This window comes from Giraffa tippelskirchi, chromosome 2 (assembly GCF_054371585.1).
Source record: "Giraffa tippelskirchi isolate mGirTip1 chromosome 2, T2T-mGirTip1v1.2.pri, whole genome shotgun sequence".
Lineage (NCBI taxonomy): Eukaryota > Metazoa > Chordata > Mammalia > Artiodactyla > Giraffidae > Giraffa > Giraffa tippelskirchi.
In genome coordinates, this window is record NC_137276.1 from 30192553 (window position 1) to 30208825 (window position 16273).

At 45.0% G+C, this 16273-nt stretch overlaps 1 protein-coding gene across 1 annotated transcript in view; it reads right to left on the reverse strand.

The window, feature by feature from the left end:
- Positions 1 to 16083, reverse strand: part of LOC145529215 (uncharacterized) — a 57420-nt gene extending 41337 nt beyond the window's left edge. The window contains exon 1 of the mRNA XM_081549153.1: positions 15768 to 16083. Coding sequence (XP_081405279.1) covers positions 15768 to 16080 — 313 coding nt within the window. The 5' untranslated portion in view covers positions 16081 to 16083. The remainder of the gene's footprint in view (positions 1 to 15767) is intronic.
- Between the last annotated feature and the right edge of the window lie 190 nt (positions 16084 to 16273).

Sequence of the window (16273 nt, forward strand, 5' to 3'; positions counted from 1 at the left end):
TGGGCTACAGTCTGTGCGGTCACAAAAAGTCAGACGTGACTGAGTGCGAAAGCACACACACACCAAGCCCGTGGTCCCATCTCTGCAGAGAGCCTTTCTCTAGTGAGAAGAATCACTCACCCTCTCACATATCCAGTGCATCTCGTTTCCCTCCATTTGAGTGTTAATTTCATACTTTCAATTGACTGTGGAGAGACGCACTCTCTTCCCCCTGGCCCTCTAGGGTCTGTTCATGCTGCTTTGCCCACGCCCAGTTCCAGGCCACCTCCATCTAGAATTACAGCAAGCCGAGGGCTAGGGTTACTGCACTTAGCACTGAAAGGCTGCCTCATTCCAGCCTTTTAGATCCCAGCAGCTAATCACTCATCACTTGCCAGTTGGATGGTGTACTCTGGGCTTGCTTTGTGTCTGCCAGGGCCGAAAACAAGCAAAGGGTGGGGGGTCATCAGGAATGGAACAGGCTGAGCAGGGCTAGAGGATGAGTGACATGGGAATTCAGAGAACCAACATCCCCAGGGTGTTCAGGCTTGTGGACAGATATGAGGGTCTCTATAACTGACACTGTGCATGTGACTAAGGGCCCACATGCTCTGTCCCTAACTGGGATTACTGAAGGTTTTATGTGCGATTTTTTTTTTTTTTTTTTAAATGAGAACTTCAACACAGTCGCTATCTTTAAGAGGAGCCTTCTGGTGGGGAGACAAATTTTCTCCTAATTTACCTCCAAGACTCTCAACCAGCCTGTTCCTCCTCTTCTCTTCCAGTCCCCATGAAATATACTCCCATTCACCTTCTCACCTAGTCCAGGAACCTCAGAGTACCCCCTCTCCTTCACCTCTTACATCCGATAAACTGTCACATCCCACGAATGCTATCTCCTTTTCTGTCTCATTTCTAAGACCCTAGTTCAGTGTCTCATCATTTCTCACTTGGGTTATTGCAATAGTCTTCCCACTAGTTTCACCGATTCCAGGATCAGACCCTTAACTCACCCCCTCCCCACTGTAGCCAGAGTGATCTCTCTCAGATGTATATCTGACCACATCATTTCCTTGCTAGAAATCCTTCAGCAGCTTCCCATGCCCGGAGAATAAAGTGCAAGCTCCCAGTTCCTTCTGTTGCTCATTCAATAAATATTTGCTGAGCACCTTCCCTGAACCAGGCATTATACTAAGGGCAAGGATACAGGTGGGAACAAAACAAAAATGGTCTTTGTCCTCAGAAAGACAAACAAAACAAGTAAACAAGAAAACATCTGACCTCAAATTGTGATAAAAAGATACAAAGTAAAGAAAGTGGAGGCTAGATTTGAGAATCACAGTGGGTACCTACTTGAGACCAAGGTTTCAAGGAAGGATATCTGAGAACTAAAGGATGAGTAGGCGGTGATCAGGTAAAGAGCGGGCAGAGCATAGAAGAGCTTCATGTCTTTTATTTTATTTTATTTTTTTTAAATAAATTTATTTATTTTAGTTGGGGGCTAATTACTTTACAATATTGTAGTAGTTTTTGCCATACATTGACATGAATCAGCCATAGGTTTACATGTGTTCCCCTTCCTGGACCCCCCACCCACCTCCCTCCCCATCCCATCCCTCTGGGTCATCCCATTGCCCCGGCCCTGAGCATTTGTCTCATGCATCGAACATGTCTTTTAGAACATAAGGAAGGCTGTGTAGCTAACTGCACGGTGATGAGCTAAGGAAGAGGCAGGGAGAATTTGGGTGGGGCGGGGGGGGGTTGTTGTAGAGGTCAGACCATGGCCTTGTAAGCCATAGAAAGAGTTTGGATGTCATTCTAAATACACTGGGAAGTCACTGAAGACTTTGAAGCAGGTAAGTAACTCGGTCTGACTTTCATTTTCGTAAGATCACCTTGGAGGGTATGTGAAGAATGGCTCAGAGGGCCACAGCGTGGAAGTGCTGTCATATCCTAAATTCATATGTTGAAGTCCTAGTCCCAGTATCTCAGAGTATGAACGTACGTGGAGACAAAGTTCTTAAAGAGGTAATTAAGTTCAAGCAAGGTCATTAGGGCAGACCCTCATCCCATATGACTAATGTCCTTAACGACAGAGATTAGGACACAGATGCACATATGTGAAGACCATGTGAAGACACAGGGGGAAGACAGCTACCCACAAGCCAAGGAGAGAGGCTTCAAAAGAGCCAACTTGCCGATACCACGATTTTGGACTTCCAAACTCCAGACATGTATGAAAATAAATTCTGGGGTTTAAGCCACCAGCTCTGAGGCCCTTTGTTGTGACAACTTAAGCAGACTAATGTAAGTGGGAGGTCAACTTAAGAGATCATGGAAGAGGCCAGGCTGGGAGAAGATGATGGTGGACTGTTTCAGAGGGAAAGAAAAGGAGACGGAGCAGACTGGATGAATTCCAGAGGGACCTTAGAGTACAGACTATAGAACTAGAGATGGAGGGAACAAGGGTGATCAAATCAGATGGGCCTGAACAGGTGATGGCGATGCCCTTTACTGAGATGGGGAGGCTCCAGGCAGAAAGAGGAGTGGGCAGAGAAGCCAAACTCCTTATGGTGACTTCCATGGAGTTCCATGTGCTCAACAATGACAAAGATAACATTGGCTGACACTCCTCCAAAAAAATTAATGAATTAAATTAAATAATCCAACATGAAAATTTTAATTAATAAACTTTGTTTTTTAGAACATTTTTAGGTTTACAGAAAAATAAAGCAGAGTTCCCATAGAGTCTTCCCCTCTGCACAGTTTCACCCATTATTCCAACATGTTTTAAATTCAAAGGAAATTGTTCCTAGAGTCAAAATAAAGCTTAGACCTTTCTATATGCTCTACCAACACAGAGAGATGGTTTCAATATGGAAAAACTTAATAGTGACACATGTGAGCACAGCCTGCCCCGAGCTCTCTCTCAACTCCCTCTCCCACCAACTTCCCACCTTCCTTTTGATGGAACTAGTTTAATTTTCTTCACTTAGCCTGACCAACTGCTCTTCATGCCTCAAAACTTGGCTCATGTGTCACCCCCTCCCAGAAGTCTGTCCTGATTGGTCACCCACTCTGCCCACATTGGGCCAGTAGCCTGTGCAACCCACAGATTATCCCTGCCCATATCAGAGGGAGGAAAATGTTCTTTGTGAATGTGTCACCCTACCTCTCATGACACTATAACCAACAGAAGAGCAGGGAGCCTGGCTTATCAAATCTGTATTCCTAGGGTTTCCCTGGTGGCTCAGATGGTAAAGAATCTGCCTACAATGTGGGAGACCTGGGTTCAGTCCCTGGGTTGGGAAGATTCCCTGGAGGAGGGCATGGCAACCCACTCTAGTATTCTTGCCTGGAGAATCCCATGGACAGAGGAGAAACCCCATGGTGGGCTACAGTCCATTGGGTCACAAAGAGTCAGACACAACTGAATGACTAAACACAGAACAGTGCCCAGCACAGTGCTTGGTTATAACAGTATTCCAGAAATATGTTTTTCAAGTGAACAGAAAGTGGTTGGTGGAAAGAATGAATGAAGGCAGGAAAGAAAGAGGGAGGAAGGGACGGAGGGAAAAAGGAAGAAAGGAAGGGAAGAGAAAGAAAGGTAAAAAGATAAAGGAAGAAAAGAAGGAAGAAAGGGAAAGGAAGGGAGGAAGGGAGGGAAGGAGGAAGAAAGAAAAAGAACAAAGTGTATTTGGGAATTCAGGACTTAATAAACTCAAAGCCCGTCAGCAAGACTGCCTGCTAACTGCAGAATACAGCCTCCCTGGGAAGCAGAGTCACATGGCAGATTGCAGAAGGTCCTTAGAGGATACAGAGCGCTGGACAGTAACAGGAGCAGCTGCTTGCGGCAAGCTGTTGTCTAACATGTCAGCCAGGGAGGCTCGGGGTATGCGCTGAGTGCTGGAAGGAAAACAGATCATCTTCTGTGTCCATGGCCCATGTCCCTGACCCCGCCATTAGAGTGACCTATTGTGTGCGAATGGGAATTGGACATGTAATCTATAGACTCTGGGTTGAATCCAATTTTGTCCACCTGGTAAATGAGTGTTGGTTAGATGATCTATCTTCTCCCTGGAGGTCATAATTCCACATAAGTGGTAACTGGGTCTTATCAAGTTGTTCCAATTCTTGTAGCTCCTATGATGTCCTCATGTGATATCCCCAGTGTGTTATATATTTGTTGTGCTTGACAAATAGGTTCTATTTCAAGTTTTCCCGTGGACTGGCTGTGTGACTTTCAAGAAATCATATAATTTCTCTGGACTTTCATTTCCTATCTGGAGTTATGTATAAAAATGATCTATTTGCCTTCTCTAGAAAATTCCAGGGATACTGAGTGGATGGGTGTGACCCTGGAAATGAAGCAAGGAGCTTGGAGTAGAGGATCCACCTTCAGCATTCTACGATCCTAACCCTTCCATGCTGCCGGTATCCTGAGGACTTCTCCTTGATGCTAATCACATGAGTTCCTTCTTGCTGACTTCCCTCGCCTCCCTTGAACTGTATAAACTGTGTGTGTGTCAGGGGGTGGGGTGCTCTTCTCTATCAGAGATCACTGACGCACAGCAAAAAGTACTATGGTTTATATAGTACTTTTAATAAAGTACAAATAAAAAGCAATTTAATATAATTGCTATTTTCACAAGAGAATTGCCTTACTTTTCAATCCAGACAATCAATACATCAATCTATGAATATCAAATATTCTTTAACTCCATAAGTCAGTAGAGAAAAGGAAAAGTGAGGGAGAAAGAAGGAAGGGAGGAGAGGGAGAAAGAATGCCAAGCAGAGATTTAAAAAGGAAGAGACAGAGAAAGAGGCAAAGAGGACAGAGGGAGGAAAGATCTGGGGGGCGAGGGAGAGGAGGGAAGACCAAAGAGAAGGTGAAGAGCATCCAGGGGGAAAGACGAAAACAGAATCTAAATGCCTTTCATGGGCCCTGCTCCTCCCCAGGGCTGCTGTCTTTCACCACAGGGTTATTTGTTCTCACTTGCCCTAAAGTGTAAGTCTTTAATTCATCACTGTCCAAAAACCAAATCTTCATCTGTACTTGCAGTGACTTAAGGATTAAATCCACTGTAGGAACTTTGATTATTTAAGGGAGAAATTCTTGAGTCTGTAGGGGCAGTGACAAGAGCAACGCTTATTTCAGTTGCCTGAGGAAATCAAGCAAACCCACTCAGAAAGCAGGGCTTTTCCTGCCCCAGGGACAGGCCAAGTCACCTATTGATTGCTGAATTTTTCCCCAAACAGTGATAGTTTTGGTTAAATGTGTCCAGCACATCCATTCAGTGTCATGTCATCCATGGAGTAATGAGCAGGATTAACAGATGCATATGGCACCAAGGCCTCCATGTTTGGTTGTGTGGGTTGTTTACTGAACAAGTGCCTGGTCCAAGAGACACCCATATCTGATACAGGCAGCTGGCAAAGCCATGTCCACTTGGAGAAAGCAATGCCTTTTCCTAATTTGCCCAAAGGCACCAGTGGACTTATGTGACCCAAAGTTCAATCAGAGAAGTAAGTGTAAGTGAAGTCACAGTTGTGTCCGACTCTTTGTGGCCCCATGGACTATAGCCTACCAGGCTCCTCTGTCCATGGGATTTTCCAGGCAAGAGTACTAGAGTGGGTTGCCATTTCCTTCTTCAGGGGATCTTCTCAACACAGGGATCGAACCTGGGTCTCCCACATTTTAGGCAGACGCTTTACTGTCTGAGCCACCAGGGAAGAAGGATTGCTTATTTATCTGAAGGAGGCTGCAAGACTGTGGGCAGTTCTAGAGACTTGATCTGCACATGAGATGGGCTCCTGTCCCCCCAGGATGGCAGTGGGAGAGGAGGATGGACTATCTCAAACCTCACACCCATCTTACATTTACTCTCTGGCTTGATCACATCCCCACAGGTAGGTGAGGCGGGTATTTCCTGTTTTCAGATGATGACATTGTTGGTTAGAGAGAGTGAGACCTACCAAGGGCATGAAGGATAAGCAAATTTGGGAACTTAGCACAATACTAAGCCTAGGTTTGTCAATGAACAAAGGACTGTGGATGCTGGGAACAGGCATTTGTTATGTGGACTCTGAATCAGATGCTCTTGCTGACTCGCTGAAGAGGAATTTGGGGCTGTTGTCAAGTCCCTCTCTAAACTGATTTCTCTCACTGTCAGGCATGAGTGCATCTTCCTTAAAGGACTATCAGGAGTGGAGGACTCAGAGAATCCAGTACTTTCTCAAAGAACAGCCCACCCTCCGTTCTGGGAGACAGGCCACCTCTGAAGCCTGAGTCTGTATGACTTTGCCTCCCTGGCCAACACCAGAGGGTGCTGACCAAGGTCCTCAGAGATCAGAGACAGCAGCAGAGGAACGGTGCATCCCCCTGTGACCACTAGAGGGCGTAGGCAGGTCCAGTCTCAGCTTTCCCCAGATACCAAACAGGTGGGAACAGTGATAGAGCCCAGGTGTGGGAGGCAGTTCTTACAGGAAAGACCTCATCAAGGGTAGCCATTGAGGTCTTCCCTGGTGGCCCAATGGTAAAGAATCCACCTGCCAATGCAAGAGACATGGGTTCGATCCCTGGTCCAGGAGGATCCCACATGCCTGGGAGCAACTAAGCCCCTGTGATACAACTACCTAGCTAAGAAGCCGCGATTATTGAGCCCATATGCCACAACTCCTGAAGCCGGAGTGCCCTGGAGCCTGTGCTCCGCAACAAGAGAAGCCTGAGCACCACAACTAGAGATGAGCCCATGCAGCAATGAAGACCCAGCACAGCCAAAAATAAATAAAATAAAAAGAGCAGCCATTGAGGAGGAAGTGGACATCCATGTGAAGCAGTGTATCTTGAAGGCACACTGGAGAAGGCAAAGAGACCAGGTCAGTCACCTGCTCTGGTACCAGCAGTGTGACCTCCAGCAAGTTGTTTTTAACTTCTCTGAACCTCAGTTTACTCATCTGTAAAATGGATGAGTTTTGGGGTTGCCGAGTTGCCATGAGCCTTCTAGAATATCTAGTACATCACCTGGCATGTTAAGCAATTGCACTGTGGTTTATTACTATAAAAATCCTACTATGTTTCTGGAGTTAGAGAAACTCTGAAATTCTTCTGGAGAGAGGCCCTGAAGAGATTCTGAATTGTAACTTGCTGGTAGAGGTTGTGTTCCTTCCAAACAGTCACGTTTTTAAGTGTATGTGCTCATAATCTCAGAGGAATTTTCTTGTACCACATTCAAAAGAGTACTATCTACAATAGTAAATAACACTGGGGGCATGCAGAGTGCAGAGCTGGGTGAGGGGATCTGGGGAGGGGCCCTGGCAAGAGAGGCAGAAGTGCTGGATATAGGTGCAGGGACAGAACACTGAAAATAGGGAGGCTGTGAATTACAGGGAGGGAAACACCGGATTGGACAGGACATCTGAAGAGCATGAGCAGAGGGATAACCTGGAGACGGATGGTCTCCTATCCGGAATCATTGTTTCATCTTTAAAATGGGAGGTTGATTGAGCTGATCCCTTCCAGCTTTGACATTCTCTCATTCTACATAGGGAAGCAGAAAAAGAATTCCAAAGAAGCAGAAATGTAGGACAACACGTACATCTGGTCCAAGTTATATCTCCAGTTGTTCATTCTTTCATCAAAAAGTGTAAGTGTTAGTCATGCTGACTCTTTCCAATCCCATGGACTGTAGCCCACCAGGCTCCTCTGCCCATGGAATTCTCCAGGCAAAAATACTGGAGTTGGGTAGCCATTCCCTTCTCCTCAAACTGGACAGTATACTCAGGTGCTGAAAAACAATTGGATGGACAAGAATTCCTTGTCCTGAAAAAACCCATCATCTAGTGGGCAATGTCAATGCCTCTCCTTTCACATGTTCAGTCTGAGAGGGCAGGAAGGCATTGTTAAGGATTAAATGGGAGGAGAAGGTGGAGGAACTCTGGATCCAACTTATTTATTGAATCCCTGAAGTTTCTGCTGTTTGTTGAACCTGCACCTGATACATTTTGCCAATTTTTATAACACTAGTAATTTTAAGAATAATGTACTTTGTTTATACTGCACTTTATACTTTTCTAAGCATTTTCTACTAAATTATTTCTTTTTTATATCTATCTCTGTGGGCAATATAAAAGAAGCATAAGACATGATCCTTAACCTCAAGGAGCTTATTTTTAAATTGAGGGTGGAAATAATGAGAAAATAAATAAAACCATGACTTGGATCACGAGAGAAGTTTTGCAGGCGAGGCCATCTCATTTACATTAAAAGAATATGACATGTGATGGCCGTGAGCTTTGGTAACTGGAAAAGACTTCATAATTGGGAGGCAGCATACTTACAAGTTGGTCTTCCCAGGTGGCACAGTGTTAAAGAATCTGCCTGCCAAAGCAGAAGGCTCAGGTTCGATCCCTGAGTCAGGAATATCCCCCAGAGAAGGAATGGCAACCCACTCCAGTATTCTTGCCTGGGAAGTCCCATGGAAAGCGGATCCTGGCTGGCTACAGTCCATGGGGTCACAAACAGTCAGACATGACTGAGCACACACATGCACACACGCATACTTACAAGTTCGGAGGGGTTTGACTCGGAAGTGCTGAAATGTTCCTCCAGGAGAGAGCATGGAAGACAAAGGGGTTGAGGGTGGGGGACACTAAAGAGGTGGTATATGTCACTAAAAAATAATGAGAAATTTGGTTGATTTGGCACGGTAATGGTCTTGAGAGTATATGTGATCCTATATACAGTAAGACCCCAGACTGCAACTGGGTAGATCGTACTTTAATTAAGAGGTATCTGGGGAAAATCAGTCCGGTTCTGGTATAAAGATGGGGCTTATCAGTGATATGCCCAAGCCACAGAACGAGTTAGAATGCCATTATAGTAAAGTGCTTCGAGTTTTGAACCCTCACTTAAGACCTGAGGATCTTTGTACAAAGTGTCCATATCCTCAAAATCTTCCCTTTTGGGGGGTGGGGGTGGGGGGGGTGCATGCCATGCAGCATGTGGGATCTTAGTTCCCTGACCAAACCCTTTGCCCCCTGCAATGAAAGTGTTAAGTCTTAACCATTGGACTGCCAGGGAAGTCCAAAATATTTTTATTAACCCTTAAAAATGTAGACAATGGCACTTACTTTTTAGGATGGCTTCTTCTGCTATGCCGAGCCCAGTGCCCAAAATGTTTAGGTGTTCAGACAGTGTTAGTTCTCCCATTCCTTCTGCTCTAAGTGAAGAGAGACTCTTAGGGAAAATGTGCATTGATTCACTGGTTCCAACCAAAGGGAAGAGAACCAGGAGGAGTGGTGCCCTGGGCAGAAGCTAAAGTGTGAGTAGGTTGGGGGAGTGGTGATGAACTTGAGGTGACAATGGTATTAAGTACATAGAGAACTACCCCCTGGGCATTTGAAAATACGAATTTAGAGGGGGACCAAGCTAAAGCTGTAGATTCAGGGACACTTCATAAAAAAGTGATAGGTGACACCGTGTGTGTACAGGGTCAAGTTTTAGGACATCAAGAGTGTAGAAAAATCATGAAACTTGGAGGGTTCCATGAAGTGGGGTTGGAGAAGCAAGAGGAGGAGCAGCTACTCTTTGAAAAAGAAAATGATTAGGAGAGTAGAGACTGTCAAAATTTTCCCAACTTTCCAGTAAAACATCACTATGGGAGTTTCCCTGGGGGGCTCAGTGGTAAAGAATCTGTCTGCCAATGCAGGAGCTATGGGTTTGATCCCTGGTTGGTTCTGGAATATCCCACATGCCACAGAGCAACTAAGCCCATGCGCCACAACTACTGAGCCTGTGCTCTAGAGCCCATGAGCCACAACTCTTGAAGCCCACTGCCCTAGAGCCTGTGCTGGGCGCAACAAGAGAAGGCACTGCAATGAGAAATCATGCACCGCAACTAGAGTAGCCCCCACTCTGCACAACTAGAGAAAAGCCCGCACAGCAACAAAGACCCAGCACAGCCAAAAATAAATAAATAATAAATAACATTTTTAAAAAAAAAACGTCATTATGCTAAACATTGAAGAGAGGTAATAAAGCACAAGCCAGAGAAGTCATTTGATCTCAAAGAATGAGTCTCATATAATTAGGTGGAGTAGCAGGCCTTCAACATCTCAAGAGTGCTGCTGAAGGGCATCAATATCTAGCACTTGGGAGATGAGCATCATTTAGGCTGAGGGAAAGGGAAGTAGCTCTCAAGACAAATTTAGACAGATTACTGCAATCAAGATCCACATAATGAACATTTTCAATGAAATTTTTAAAAATTCTGCTTCAGTTTTGCCTATAAAAGTTGGACTCAATAAATTTATCCTAAATGTGGTTTTGAAATTATCCTTTGGATAAAATGACTTGTTAAAGCAGTGATAACAAAATCTCATTAGGGCTAGGTCAGCTTCCCTAGCAAAAAAGATGACATCCATCAATTGATATTCTCTTCTCCCATTACTCATTCTCCTCCTGCCCAAAGCTTCTTTCAGAGATCCTTTCTGCTATTTTTCTTTGGATATATATATATATATATATATATATATATGAAATTACAAGGACATTACTTTAAATTATCTTATTATTGAAGAATTTATCTTTGCCTGTCAAATTTAAGAATGCACTTAAAAATAAGAAATAATCAAAAATTGTTGGCAGGGGGAAAAAAAAAGACAAATTCAGAAATCTGACCCCAAAGGGGGAAGGAGAGATATCTGAGGAAAGAATGCCAGTGTTAAGATAAAATAGAGAGTCTGCTACATGTTTGAGGGTGAAGGAAGGGAAGGAAGGTAGAAAATATGAAATTACAGGGTGGGGAGACCTCAGAGCTCAAAAGAAGAAGCACTGTTTCTAGAAGTAGGAAAGAAAGTATATCTTTACTTAAAGGGGAAGTGTTACTTGTCGTGAGAATGGATATTTCTCTGAAGACAAAGTAATAAAAACATAAATCGAGGAGAGTGGGTCCCATAAGGAAGAGCCTTCCAGTGGAACTCAGCTTTCCCAGAAGGGTATGGGAAGATCACTTCAATTCAGTCGCTCAGTCATGTCTGACTCTTTGTGACCCCATGGACTGCAGCACCCCAGCCTTCCCTGTCCATCACCAACTCATGGAGCTTGCTCAAACTCATGTCCATTGAGTCAGTGATGCCATCCAACCATCTCATCCTCTGTTGTTCCCTTCTCTTGCCTTCAATCTTTCCCAGCATCAGGGTCTTTTCCAACGAGTCAGTTCTTCGCATCAGGTGACCAAAGGATTGGAGCTTCAGCTTCAGCATCAGTCCTTCCAATGAATATTCAGGACTGATCTCCTTTAGAATGGACTGGTTGGATCCCTTGCAGTCCAAGGGACTCTCAAGAGTCTTCGCCAACACCACAGTTCAAAAGCATCAATTCTTCGGTGCTCAGCTTTCTTTACAGTCCAACTCTCACATCCATACATGACGACTGGAAAATCATAGCTTTGACTAGACGGACCTTTGTTGGCAAAGTAATGTCTCTGCTTTTTAATATGCTATCTAGGTTAATCATAGCTTTTCTTTCAAGGAGCAAGCATCTTTTAATTTCATGGCTGCTGCCACCATCTACAGTGATTTTGGAGCCCAAGAAAATAAAGTCTCTCACTGTTTCCATTGTTTCCCTATCTATTTGCCATGAAGTGATGGGACCAGATGCCATGATCTTAGTTTTCTGAATGTTGAGTTTCAAGCCAACTTTTTTACTTTCTTCTTTCACTTTCATCAAGGGGATCTTCTTTGCTTTCTGCCATAAGGGTGGTGTCATCTGCGTATGTGAAGTTATTGATATTTCTCCCAGCAATCTTGATTCCAGCTTGTGCTTCATCCAGCCTGGCATTTCGCATGATATACTCTGCATATAAATTAAATAAACAGGGTGACAATATACAACCTTGACGTACTCCTTTCCCTATTTGGTACCAGTCTGTTGTTCCATGTCTAGTTCTAACTGTTGCTTCTTGACCTGCATACAGATTTCTCAGGAGGCAGGTAAGGTGGTCTGGTATTCCCATCTCTTTAAGAATTTTCCACCGTTTGTTATGATATACACAATCAAAGGTTTTGGTGTAGTCAATAAAGCAGAATTAGATGTTTTTCTGAAACTCTCTTGCTTTTTCTATGATGCAACAGATGTTGGCAATTTGATCTCTGGTTCCTCTGCCTTTTCTAAATCCAGCTTAAACATCTGTAAGTTCTCAGTTCAGGTACTGTTGAAGCCTGGCTTGGAGAATTTTGAGCATTACTTTGCAAGCATGTGAGATGAGTGCAATTGTGCGATAGTTTGAGCATTCTTTGGCATTGCTCTTCTTTGGGATTGGAATGAAAACTGACCTTTTCCAGTTCTGGTCATTGCTGAGTTTTCCAAATTTGCTGGCATATTGAGTGCAGCACTTTCACAGCATCATCTTTTAGTATTTCAAGTGTTTAAAGGCTGAGGAAGGGAGGCCTTCTATAGGGAATAACCCAGAACAGACTAGGCACAGAAAAAATGGGTGAGCTAGACATCATGTACTGCAGAATGACCAGCAGGTTGAGGACTGACAAACTGAGGCTGTTTCACCTGGAGAAGTGAAGGTCTACATGGGTTTTGATGGCTGGCTTCAAATATTTGAAGAACTGACACATAGAAGGAGTAGATGTTTGCGGAAACAAGAGGAGCAGTGGATGGAAGGTGCAGGAAGCAGATTCCATATGAACACAAGGTGGAACCTCCTCACACATGGAGTGGAGAGGTGAGTGGTTCTCCCATGGGTGGCGTCCCAGAGCTATGGGAGAGTTTCTTGTCCAGGATGCTGCAGACAGGATTCAGAATCAGAAAAGAGCTGGACTTTGGTGATTTCTAAGGTCCTTCCCACCAGCACAGTTGAAATCTATGAATCTGTAGGCATGTAACACATTTAATTTAAAGAATCCCAAGACTGGGTGGGACCTTAAAGGCCTTTTAATATAATAACCCATTTGACTCTTCAGCCCCATCTGTGAGAGACTGACCAAGTAATCAGGAACTGTAAAGCACATCCAAGTTAAGCCTGAATCCACCAGTAAGCCACTAGGTACACTGGGTTTCTAGTAACTTACCATTTGGGTAAGGAAGTAATCTGTGGACCTCCCAGAGAACTCAGCGTCAAGATGGGTGAGGTGAAATTTTCATTAGAACCTTTCTCAATGAAAGAAGAAATACGTGTGAAATAATGATGAATCCTGGATATAATTTTGAATTGCTTTTTACCCTTGCTTATTATTTGAAAGTCCAAACCCTCAAAGTAAATGCTGGATTATTATTCATATTTCAAAAGAATCCTTCACTTTGCAAAATAATTCACTTTGGGCAACAAATTTCAGGGATGAACTTAAAATGTATTCAGTTTTTCTTCCTTGCTTGCCACAAGCAAAAAGCTCTTTTGCACACAACTTTCCAAGAAGTTGTGTGTCACACAAAGTGAATTCCACTAGTATTACAACATAAAAAATATTTCCTCTGCTTAACTGGCCACATATAAGTCATCAGTGATTGATCTGAGTCCATCTGAAGGGACGTTTAGCAGAGGATATCTAATTTGATCCAGAATTTCAAGATCTGCCCCAGTCAGGGCTCTGTTTAATCCAGGGAAGGGAAGTAGAAAATGTGGCACTGGATGGAAAGTCCTCCTGGGGTTGCTGCCACTATTTGCTGTGTGGTCTTGAGGGGAATGACTTAACATCTCTGAGGCTAAGTTTCCACATGTGTAAACTCACAAGGTTATTCTGAGGCTTAGAATGTCTACAAAACGATACATACATACACACATACACAGAGAGAGAGAGAGAGAGAGCTCGACACAGTAAGGAGTCCCCTTACTGCTTCCCCAGGGCTGACTTTGCTTCTCAGCAAGCCAGTGAGGTAGCACATCCAGGACTGTTTATGCCCTTTTACATAAGGACGAACCAAGCTGCAAACTAAAACTGCAGCCTGCACAAAACCTGGCTTCTCTACATGGCCGCAGCCTGCCAGGCAGTCTCACCATGTCCTCTGGTGGGATATTTCAATTATAACAGTAAAGGAAAAGGGGAAGCTGATTTTAGAAGGCAAAAAGTAACAACAGGGACTTCCCTGGCAATTCAGTGATTAAGACTCTGCCTTCCAATGCGGCAGGCACAGTTTGATCCTTGGTTGGGGAATTAAGATCCCAAATGCTGCGTGGGGAGGCAAAAAAATTAATTAATTAATTAATAACAGATGTGGAAGATGGATCACCTCCAAACACAGAGCCTTTGCCCTAGTGTCCTGCTAATCCTGCTCCAGTTCCAAAGGCAGAGGTTTATTGAGTGGGAAGCCTAGCTGCAGAAGTGTGGTGGCATGAAGGGTAAGCTTTAGACCCCTATAACATCTCTCAGGGCTCCCCAGGTGGCGCTAGTGGTAAAAGAACCTAACTGCCAAGGCAGATGACAGAAGAGACACAGGGTCAGGACGAGCCCCTTGAGGAGGGCATGGCAATCCACTTCAGTATTCCTGCCTGGATAATCCCATGGACAGAGGAGCTTGATGGGTTACAGTCCATAGGGTCGCAAAGAGTCGGATACAACTGAAGCAACTTAGCACGCATCCTCGCAACATCTCTCAGTCCTCAGGAAATCGTCCAAACATCATTATTATTACATCATCTTCACTATGGTTAAGTGTCAGTTTTCATGGTCTTACTTAAAAGTGAACAAAAAGGCCTCTTTTCGCTACACGAAGAGAAATGGAATGAAAATACTAACCACTTCGGTGCTGCTCCCAATGGAAATGTAAATTGGTACAACCAACTTTAGAAAACTGCTTGGTAGAATCTACTTTCGCTAACTTTCATCCTCTAAGATGCAGCAATGGCACTCCTAGGCATGTGCAGAATAGAAATGTGCATTATGGTCATCAAAAGACATACTAGAACTGTGCTAACACATATGACCCTTTGCATCTAAATTAATCATAATTTTAGACAACTAAAATCCAATCCCTCAGCCACACACGCACCTCAAGTGAACAGCAGCCACATGTGACCTGCAGCAACCATACTGGACACCACAGATGTAGAACACTTCCATCACTGCAGAAAGTTCTACAGGGTACTGTTCTTGGATGTTTGTAGGGCCATTAGTCACCACAGCCCAAATCTAGAAACTACCCAATGCCCATCAACAGCACAATGGATGAATCAATTGTGGCACATCCACACAAGGGAATTCTGTAAAATAATGAAAATGAGCAATCTACAACAACACGCAGAATATATATCTCACAAATTAAAAAAGCCAGGCAGATAGAGTACTAGCTATGTGATTCCATTTATACAATGTTCCAAAAGGGGCAAAAAAACCATGGGTTGGGAAGATCCCCTGGAGAAGGAAATGGCAACCCACTCCAGTAGTCTTGCGTGGAAGAGTCGCACACGACCGAGCAAGCGACTTCACTTGGTGGGGATGGTAGTGATAAAAAGGGAGCACAAGGGGACTTGGGGTAGGCGTCGGGCACTGCTTTATCATCTGGATGTGGGTCGCAGGGAGCGTTCAGTTTCTTAAGATTCAGTGAGCTGTATGCACACTTAGGTCTTTCCTGTATGTGTCATACTTCGATAAATTTTCTAAACTTCTCTTTAGAAAATTTTGCTGCTATGAACGTTACCTACAGTTCAGGTTTTTTGTGGGAGCGTCTTTTCAATAAAGCAAGCGTAGTTTTGAGATCAGTGCCCTTTCCCCGCCCCAGGCCCCCCTGGACTTGGCCCGGAAGCCACATGGACTCACCAACCTCCCACAGAGCGTCTTACCTCCAAGCTGCGCGCTGGGCTTGGCTCCGCGCCCCGGTAGTGACCGCCAGGACGGCTGGTTCTCCCACTCTGGGCTCTCCCCGGGCTCGCTGAGGGCTCCCTGCCCAGCAGGCTCTGGCCGCCCCAGGCCGGTGTGAGATGCTGCGCCCGGCCCCGAGGCACCCGCAGGCCACCCGCAGTGGGTTCTGAGGCGCCTCCCGTTCAAGCGGAGCGGGCGGGAGCGGAGTACTGAACTCAAGTAATCGAGAATCCGCCGTTCTCCCCGGGAGACTGGAGAAGGCACCTGGGATGTCCCCCCTGCGCCCGGAACCATTAAGCGAAGGAGGAGGAGGCTGCGGTGGAGGCCTTGAACCAGCCCGCCCCCTGCACGCGCTGCTCTCCCGCCGAGCGCCCGCCCACCGGGCCCCACCCCGGCCTTGCCCGGGAATCGCCTTGCCCAGAGGGGCTAGGTTTCCCTCCTGACCCCTTCCTTCCCGCAGCATAAGTTAGGGGGGACTCGTGGCTCC